This window comes from Arabidopsis lyrata, assembly GCF_000004255.2.
Source record: "Arabidopsis lyrata subsp. lyrata unplaced genomic scaffold ARALYscaffold_1, whole genome shotgun sequence".
Lineage (NCBI taxonomy): Eukaryota > Viridiplantae > Streptophyta > Magnoliopsida > Brassicales > Brassicaceae > Arabidopsis > Arabidopsis lyrata.
In genome coordinates, this window is record NW_003302555.1 from 10890968 (window position 1) to 10901302 (window position 10335).

Below are 10335 nucleotides of genomic sequence, written 5' to 3' on the forward strand. Positions count from 1 at the left end.
TTTAATGTCCATTTACAATAACTAAAAATAAAAAAATGTTAAAATCTTCGATTGCCAAGGATCGAACCTAACACCCAACTACCTTTAGACGTCCTAAATACCACTAGACTACAAGACACTTTTGTAATTTTAATGCCCTTTAAAATACATATAAGATTTGCTGCCTAAAGCATCTGCTTGATGGGCTTTAGGTCTGGGCCGGCCCTGGTTCCAGAAAACAATGTAACAAACCATATACAGTAAAACCTCTATAAATTAATACTCTATAAATTAATAATCTCTCTAAATTAATAAATTCTTTCGGTCCCGAGTTGGGACCAGTGTAAAATATGACATAAATCGATAAATTAATACGATAATAATTTTTTTGAAAATCTCATATAAACATATGGTCTCATCGATATCATAAATTAATAATTGTATAAACTTATTAATATATATATGATATAAATTTATATATGTCATATTTGAATTACTATGATATATATTTAACAAATTCTATGTAAAAAATTTAATAAAATATGACTCTATTATTCGAAAAAAGTTTGTGTTGTTTTTTTAAACTTAATAATTACCTATCTACTTGTAATTAGTTTTCAAAAGATATTACTTATAAAGAAAAAAATTATTTTTAGATAGAAATGTTTTTAAGAAATTATAAAATTAGTAAAATCTCTTTATAAATTAATAACATTTGCTAGTTCCAACATTATTAATTTATAGAGGTTTTACTGTATTTGGTGCGGAAGGTACAAATGAAGACCGATTCTCTCAAAGCCCTACGTCGGCCACATAAGCCAACAATTGGAATTAAGAACTCAACTATGACATGTTGACAAAAATAAAACCCGATATTAATACTTTTCGCTTATCCAGAAAGATATGAGTCAGCCTACCAAAAAAAAAAAAAAAAAGATATGAGTCACACGTATTTAACAAGGTAATGTGTGTATCTATCTATTATATATGCAAACTCTTTAGAAATGGACGAATCCTAAATTATTCTAGACAAATATTCATAAGTCTACTTCATGACTTTCTTGGTTTAATGGAAAAGAGACAATTCTACACAATAAGCCCACGCGCATGCACTACATTTACCTCCTCATAAATCTTCTCTCCTTCTAGTCTTTTTCTTATTAGTTTAAATATATATAATATGAACATTCTTTTCACAACATATAATATGAAGTTTTATATAGTATTCTGATTTCTTCTATGAATATATAACTATTCAATTCAATTATGGAGCTACATATAACATAATTTAAATAGCTGAAGTGATCTTTCATCAATATTGCATGATCGTCATGGTTTTGATGGATCTATAAACTTACATTTTCCTCATTAGATTATATGGTTTTGATATATATTCTCAATACATTGTTAAGATTTGAATGTTTTTTATATTATGGTGCGGATTTGTCGACAATAATTATAATCATTACTACTAGAGCGATCAAAAGACACTAATCACATCCAGAGAAGCCTTTTACCTTAACCGGGTACCGGTTTAAATAAAGAACCAACATTGAATCACAACGTAAGACATTTTCTTGCAAAGTCTACATACACATCACGCCCTTCACGCGCGTGAGGTAAAATGTTCAACAAGTTACGTAGGTGGAGAACCTTCGCAAATATACTTAAATATTAAGTTTCTTTACTAAAGGATCATTCCTTCCAACTTTCACACTTTGTTAAATATTTGTCATTAGTCATTTCTTCATTTGATTTTGTGAAATTTCTAAATAATTGCAAGCTGCATAATCCCTCCGACTATTAACTTACAAAGTACCCTTTTAGCCAGGCTTTTCTCTGTCTTATTTTTCTCATTAAACTATATAACCAAAAACAAACCTCATCTTTCTCCTTCATTTCACAAACTTATAATTCTCTGTTTTTGTTTCTTCTTCTTCTTTCAAAATCTCAAGAAAAAAAAATGGAGTTATTCACCAAAGGTAACAACGTCAAGTTACGTAGCCATCTAGATAAGTTTTTAGTCGCCGACGATGACCAAGAAACCATCCGTCAAAGCCGTAAAGGAGACGCCCGGCGTGCCGTTTGGACGGTGGAGCCCGTCGTTGATAAACCTAATCTGATAAGGTTAAGGAGCAGCCATGGCACCTACTTAACGGCGAGCAATAAACCGTTATTGTTAGGTATGACCGGTGAGAAAGTGACTCAAACGGCGTCGTTTAACAAGCTCATGGATTGGCAAACACAGTGGGAACCGGAGCGAGATGGGTTTCAGGTGAAGCTGAAGTCGTGGTGCGGGAAGTGGATGAGGGCTAACGGTGGGACGCCGCCGTGGAGAAACTCCGTTACTCACGATGAGCCTCATACGTCAAAGACCAAGAACTGGTTGATTTGGGATGTTATAACTCTTGATGGTTCTGATCTTGAAAACATGTCTGATGGTGATGAAAGCTCTGTTTCTTCTCCGGTTGGGTCTGAATTCGGGTCAGAACCCGGGTCGCCCGCTCATGGGGTGTCTACGAAGAGTAGTATTAGCCGGTTCGCTTCTCTTGGTTTACCTATGTCTCCAAGATGGTCCTCAAAACCGGTAAGTTTGACTAAGTCTTTTATTCAGTGTGCATTGATTAGTTTTTCTTAATTTCGGTATTTTTAAATTAAGGCTACTATAGAAATTTATTATTGTGAGTTGAACTTAGACAATTCTGTATATCAAAAATTAGTTGGCATGGAGTAACATGGAAAAAAAGATGGGGTTACCCGTATTAGTATCTAAAATTTAAGAAGATTAGAGAAAAATTACATGGACATATCACATATATCATTCTTTTCTCCACTAACATAGATAATGCTCCACAGCACACACATCGTTTCACCAACCTGATAGCACCAAAATATATAGTATCTTTTAATTGTATAGTTTTGATTAATTTATCCAGAACAATTTCTGGTTTTATAATATACTATAGTAACTACTATTAGTTGAAAATATGACACTTCAAATCCAACTTAAGTTTACTTCAATGATTGAAGAATAATTTCGAAATGCTTGTAGTAAAACCTCTTAACATGTAAGTGATACTAAATTTTCTTACAGAAGGATGATCAAATAAAATAAAAAGAAAAATACCATTATTCTTCAACAAGAAAAACTTGTACCTAATGGCTAAACATAAATAAATCTAGTGCCACATAACATAAGACAAGTGGAACACAAAGTAAGGTAAAAAGTTGGTGTTAGTTATGATTTAGTGATAGAGCATATGGTCCAGGGATGCCATTAGGAGAGTCCCACACTCATGAATTTCCTCTCTTGGTCTTTCTTGCGGGCAAGGGTTTATACTTTATACATTTATTTTCTAAATATTCGCTTAAATCCTCTTTTTTCGATCCATGCTTTTATGGCATAGGGACATTATTAATTTTGGAGAAAAGGGCATATACTTTTATCTTTAAAATTTTGTTTGAAATTATTTATTTATATTTTTTCAGTAATTTACCTTTGTATTGAAATGTTTATACCACATAATGCTTATAATCTTACCGAAAATCACATACTTATTTATCAAGTACTACGTTCATAAAGGAACTCGAGTTTAGTTTAGAATTTTTTTTTTTTTGAGAGAATACAACACTTGATAGTTCGAATTTGATCTAACATAAAAGAAAATGCATGCATAACTAAATAATTTATGAGATTTTTTTTTTAACGTTTTGAGAAATTAAAAGAATTATAATGGGAAAAGTAAAAAGTAACATGATACTTTAATGAAATTTTTTGTTACATATCTCAATCATAATTTATTTGTTATTTAAAATGTAAGTACCATAACTTTTATATTACTATTTCAAATGAATCTTTAATACTCAATATGGACTCCTAGCTAGTATTATATTTTTATGAAGAATATGAATCAAACATTTTGAATGATTGGAAGATATTTTTAAATGAAAAACTGTTCCAACTGATAAAAAGTTTTGGCAAAGTCATTGTTAGTGATTGATAGATACTATATAGAAAAAAAAAAACACAATTTAATGCCAATTTTTTCATCTTCTCCTCTAAGATTTAACACCAATTTTTTTTTTAATAATCTTGGAAAATACTACAAACTTTAGTTACAATCTAAAATCCTGCTTTGTTCTTGAAAATTAGTTTAAATTAACAATAGTTGGTGTCTTGGGATTCTCGTAATTAACTTTTATCTCAAGATTTAAAAACATTGGAAAGTAACAAAATCCCAAACACGTGAAACAACATCGCGTTAAAAGCTCTAAACAAAAAAAAGGAAAAAAATCCAAATCATAAATTTTCTGCTGACGTGGATATTAAATACGCGTTTAAATCCAGCCAGCAACGACTTTTCCAGATTTCTTACCTAGTCTTGTGTTCATGTCCGCGTAACCGTTAAAACCCAATTTAGACCAGTCCAGTCTCAGATCCACCGCACATATAAATAACCTAATCTCACTTCTTCTTCAACATTATTCAGTCATTTCTCTCTTTTTTTTACAGAAGTCGACGACAAGTAGCTTCAACCAAAAAGAAACAACAGTATCTGTATCAGCAATGGAGTTTTTCCAGAGAGCTAAAGCTATTCGAATGCGTAACAGTCACAACAAGTATCTAACAGCAGACGACGACGAAGAAACCATAACACAAAACCGAAACGGATCTACCAAAAACGCTCGATGGATCGTCGAACCGGTTCGTGATTCGTTCCATGTGATTCGTCTTAAAAGCTGTTACGGTAAATACTTAACCGCTTCTAACGAACGGTTCTTGCTCGGAGCTACGGGGAAGAAAGTGATTCAGTTGAAACTGAGTCGGCCTGATTCGTCTGTTGAATGGGAACCGCTTAGAGAAGGATCTAAGATTAAGCTTAGGACTAGATCTGGTAACTTTTTACGGGCTAATGGTGGTCTTCCTCCGTGGAGAAACTCGGTCACACACGACGTTCCTCATTTGTCTGCTACTCAGGATTCGATTTCTTGGGATGTTGATGTTGTTGAGATCTTGACTGATTCTGAATTCAAGACGGAGTCTCCGAAAGCGCCACCGAAGACGACGTCGCCACCGCCGCATCGGAGACCGACCAATTCGCCGTTGTCGGCTGAGTCTCCAAGGACTTCGTCTTCTCTTTCAGACAGATCCGATTCAGATGTGAGTACTTTTCGCAAATTACTAAAACACCCTTCGGTTTTGTTTATAATTATCCGTCGTACCGTTTTGTCCGGTTATTGAATGGTTTGATTTTGGTTTTGACCAGTCGGTTGAGTCTCCGCCTAAATCTGATGGACGAACCATACATTACCATATCGCTGATGAAGAAGGACACGTGGAGGATGAAACAACCGTTGGATATGCTTTCACGTTTAAAGGAAACAGCGTGGCGGAATTGACTCAGACATTGCGAGAAGAAACGTGCATGGAAGACGCTGTGGTGTGCACTCGTAGTCAGATAAACGGCAAGTTGTTTCCTCTTCGTTTGCAACTTCCTCCTAACAACGGAACATTGCATGTCGTTGTATTACCTTCCAGCGCTAGCCTCTAGACGCGTGAGTTTTTTACTTTTTGCGGTTTTACTTTCTTTATCTGCCTTAAGCACTCATATATCGATCGAGTTGATTAACCTTTGGCTTGTTTGTTAAATTTACCAGTGGCGCGGGACTTTGCGAGTGCAATGCGAACCGAATAATCGAGCTATGCGATAGTGATGATCGGATTGGGTTCTTGTTTGGTGAAGCATTTGATATGAACCTTATAAGAAGATAGTAAGAGTTGGTAGTTGAGCCTTGCTTAATCTATATTAAGAGTTTTGATAATAGGAAGGACTTATAAATTCTTTTTTTGGGGAAGTTGTTTGTTTATGTTTATGTATATATAAGCTATTTCTTGGTAAACGAACTTGTGGATCTTGGGGGTTTATTTGTGTGAGCATGAATTCGCATTCGCCATAAACAAATATCATTATTTTCTTATAAATGATTAATTTAGTAAATGGAGATGATAACTACTAAACGAACTAGAAGGGTCTAGAATACAATCGAATCTAGAATACACAAAAAGTGGAATATTTCCCAATATCCTAACAATTTTGATAAGATCTTATTTTCAAACTTGTTTATTAGAAGAAATATAAATTTTAAATTTCTTTTCCTAATTCGTAAAATTGTTTTTATAATGTAACAATACAGCATTTCATTTCTTAACTTAAAAATCATAATGTAAATGATATTTCAATAATATTTACATATTATACCATTTAAAATGGTATATTTACTACTATTAATTATTGCATTAGGAAAAGAGAGTCTCTTGATACAATTTTCAAACAATACAAATTAGGCCTGGGCATAATACCCGAACCCGAAGAACCGAACCCGACCCGAAAAATCCGATCCGAATCCGAACCCGAAGTTTTAAAATACCCGAACGGGTTCTAAACTTCACAACCCGAAAACCCGAACCCGAACCCGATCCGAACTCGAACCCGAACATACCCAAATATAAGTACATAGTTATAATATATTAGTAATATTTATACTTGTAATAAGCTAAGTGCCTAAATTATTCGGATGTTAAGATATTTCCGGATGTTTTAACTACTTTGGGTTACATTCGGATATAAAATACTTGAGTTTTGTAGATTTTTTGAGTATTTTTCAATACTTTGCATAGAATCGGTTACAAAATTTCTAATATTTGGATACGTCGGGTAAACCCGAATCCGAACCCAAAATACCCGATCCGAACCCGACCCAAACCTGAAGTTTTAAAATACCCGAACGGGTCTTAGTTTTTTAAATCCAAAAAACCCGATCCGAACCCGACCCGAATATCCGAACGTCTAGGCCTAATACAAATACCTTCTGTCATTTCCAAGTAACTAATAAATTGACAAATAAATATTTTTTTTCAAAAAATGTAATCCACAAAAATAATTTGAAAAAAATATACACAAATAGTTGAAAATAGAACCCACCAATTTTTTTTTTTTTTTTTTTTTAAGACGGATAATTTCACTTGCACAACTGGATTTATCATCAATTATTATATATTTAACTCAAAACACATCACTTCCCAAAAACCAGACGCTTCAACTTTATCCCCATTTCTCTGAAAACCCTAACAAATCCTCCTCTTGCTCCGCCACCGCCGCCGCCGCTATTCAACGGTGGTGATATATCTCAGTCATTCACTTCGATCCTCTTTCATCGATAATCCTACACAAATCCACAATCATGGCCGCCACTGCTTCCTCCGAAGCTTCTGAAGGACCAGTGATGGGTCTCATCAACAAGCGTCTCCGTGCTCTCCGCAAGAAATACAACCGAATCACTCAAATGGAAGAATCGATTTCTCAGGGAAAAACCCTAAACAAGGAGCAAGAAGAAGTCCTCCGCTCTAAACCTGCGGTCGTCATCCTTATTGAAGAGCTTGAAAAGATCCGCGCTCCTCTCTCCGCCGCTGTTGCAGAAGAAATCAGCCTCGCTACTCAGCATAACCGTGCTCCCTCCGATCAAACCACCGCGCCTGAGCAAAAGGAAGTCACTGATATTCCTCAGGAAGTTAGCGGCGGTGATGGTGGCGCTAAGTTGGAGGATCTGGTGAATCTCCTCTACTTTGGTTCACTCTTCGACGTCAAGTCCCAGAACGAGTTCACTTCGATAATGCTGACCAGGACTCATGAGAGAAGTTGCTGCTTGTCTTACGATTACGTTACCGATGATGCCACTGATCTCCTTGGCGATCGGGATTTGGATTCTATTTCTCAGCTTTGGAGCTTGATGGTATCTCGTCCGGTGGATTCAAGCTTATCTCACAAGAACGCTTTAGAGCGTTGTGTTGAGCACGCAAAGCTTTGGTTAGCTAATTCGGAGCAGCCAATAGAATCAAACTGCAACATTTCATGTAAAAAAAACTAAATCTGTCGTCTTTTACATCTCTGTGTTTTGGTCGTTCATTACTTAGATTTGTGATGCAGATGCTGCATTGAGAGAGAAGTTGAAGAAGATTATGGGGTCTGACTATTTCACTACTACGCCGGAGATGAAAGCTCCGGTTGATGTGGCGGCTGCTGCTGGTAACTACACTTCTTACCAGGTACCTGTGGATGTGGAGGCTTCAGGGCACTACCAGCAAAAGGTATTCACTTTAGATTGGGTTTTGAGTTGGAGAGGGAACTCTCAATGGATATCATGAAATTTGTTGATTTTCCTGAATTCTCTTACTTTCATCAAAAATTGTAGTGAATTTCATGGCCTAGTTGTACTGTACATATTTGCATAGTTCAAGGCTTTGTGGTGTGCAAAGCTCTTAATTGATCTGAAGGAGGAAATTAACATTCACATTACCTTAGTTGTGGTGAGATTGAGCTTAATTTTTCAAGGATTCAGAGTTTATCATTGTGTCTGCTATGAAGCAGAACATGTTTGAAGTTGAATTATGCAGCATTAGAGTGAGATGTGGTATGAGATCATTAGTAGTAAGTTAAGTTGTTTGGATAGGATGTAGAAGACATTCTTAATTTTCTATATACCCTGTTACTTATTTGATTGTTCAACTGTTCTCTTGAGTTTTGAGAACTCCATCCTGGTTAGAATAAGCTTTGTAGTGGGTCTACGATATGAGTTGTCAATATATTCTTGTTTATTCATGTGATTGATATTAACAAACAGTGACAATATTTGTCTTCACTGTAGTGAATGCTGACAAGTTTCTGAGTGTCTCATTTTTTGAATTAGAGAACATAAATCCCTCCCATGTGGTGTCTTGAACAATTTATGTGGGTCTGATGTTCCCTGTTTACAGGAAGAAGATGCATCAAATTCCAAAGAAGAAGAATCAGTTGTTAATGATCAATCTCCACAAGATGAGCGACAAAAGGTAATCCAGTCAAATTGTAGAGCTCTAATCATCTTTAAGTGAGTTGATCAAGGTTGAATCTGATGATATTGTTTTGGTGTGAAGGTTGAGTCAGTGACTGAAGGAGAGGTCATCCATGGACAACAAGAACAGGGCTATACTCAGGTGGGAGCAGAGAATGCTAAGAGAGACTATGTGCCACGTGGGTCTTACCAGAACCAGAGAGGTCGTCGAGGTGCTCGGAGAGGTGGTGGTGGTGGCTACCAGAATGGGCGAGGAGGTCGAGGTGGTGGTGGTGGCTACCAGAATGGGCGATACGAAACTTATGATCAATCTGGTGGAAACGGTTACCAAAGGAACTACTACAACAACAGAGGAAGGGGACGTGGTGGTGGTGGAGGAGGAAATGGCCATTCATACAACAACTACCAAGACCCCAATGTTACTGTTGCGTCTTAGCTTCTGTGCCTGTGTCTTTTGGGTGCGTCTATTTCGTTATCTTGCATTTATGCTATAACTCATATAAGCCAAATCTTTTGTTTGAAACGTTTGACAATGGCTCGGTTTTTGCTATGAACTTTTGTTTTTTATGTGGCCATCAATTTTACTGTCTTCGACATATCAACAATTGATCTTATTTCCATGAAAGCGATAGTCAAATAATATTTTAACATATCCAAACAGCAGGAACGATATTAGTCTATGGATCATAATTTGGTCATTGATCATGTCTCTTGTTTGGTTCTATGTCTAGAAAAGGCTTCTCCTCCTTGAAATCTTCAATTTGTGAACCGGCTTTATACTGGTAGCTTCGGGCACAGTACCAGAAATACATAAGGTTAATCACACCCAAACAGGCAATCAGATAGTAGAAGTAATCCAATTTCCCTCTATCAAGGTCCTTGTTCAGCCAGTCCGGCTGGTCTTTTGTGCCTGAAACTTTATGCACGGTGGTCACCAGCAGACTGCTCAGATAATTAGCGGCAGCAAATGAGAGTGGAAATAGCGAATTCGCTATGCTTCTCATGTGCTCTGGAAATTGACTGTTGAAGAACTCGATCTGTCCAATGAAATTAAATGACTCGCAGAGCCCCATCAGAATCAGTGGCAAAGCCAGCCAAAAGACTGACATTTGAGTCATTTCAGTAGCCCGTGTCCGCCTCACTCCCTCTACAATCCCTGCAGTGAACATGGAGAGAATGGCGAAGACGATCCCTATCCCCATCCGTTGAAGGAGAGTGAACCTGAACTTTCGGATTCGCCATAGGAACGGGACTAAGAGGCGTTCGTAGATAGGCACCCAAATGCCTATAGTGATGTAAGAAATGACTGCTATGGAAGCAGCCGGGATCTCAAAGTGTGGACCCATGTGTCGATCCATTTTCGTAGCTTGAAAGACCATGAAAGTTGCTTGTGTGGTCATTGCAACGATTGAGATTATTCCAGCAGACCAAACCGGAACGACTCTGATGAGACACTTGACCTCTTCG

At 36.5% G+C, this 10335-nt stretch overlaps 3 protein-coding genes across 3 annotated transcripts in view; 2 read left to right on the plus strand and 1 right to left on the minus strand.

The window, feature by feature from the left end:
* The first annotated feature begins 1791 nt into the window (after window positions 1–1791).
* On the plus strand, window positions 1792–5971 carry LOC9326680. Its single transcript, XM_021012502.1, has 4 exons — window positions 1792–2566; window positions 4493–5140; window positions 5247–5535; window positions 5638–5971. Exons 1-3 carry the CDS (start codon window positions 1943–1945, stop codon window positions 5529–5531), a joined length of 1557 nt encoding a protein of 518 aa, XP_020868161.1. The 5' UTR covers window positions 1792–1942; the 3' UTR covers window positions 5532–5535; window positions 5638–5971.
* Window positions 5972–6959: 988 nt separating this feature from the next.
* On the plus strand, window positions 6960–9473 carry LOC9326681. The gene is made up of 4 exons (XM_002890573.2): window positions 6960–7891; window positions 7965–8125; window positions 8792–8866; window positions 8951–9473. The coding sequence occupies exons 1-4, from the start codon at window positions 7222–7224 to the stop codon at window positions 9302–9304; spliced, it is 1260 nt and encodes a 419-aa protein (XP_002890619.1). The 5' UTR covers window positions 6960–7221; the 3' UTR covers window positions 9305–9473.
* Window positions 9474–9545: 72 nt separating this feature from the next.
* LOC9326682 (protein NRT1/ PTR FAMILY 2.12) overlaps window positions 9546–10335 on the minus strand; it is a 4148-nt gene continuing 3358 nt past the window's right edge. Inside the window, 1 exon segment of the mRNA XM_021014587.1 lies at window positions 9546–10335. This exon segment is cut by the window's right edge and continues 89 nt beyond it. Coding sequence (XP_020870246.1) covers window positions 9546–10335 — 790 coding nt within the window.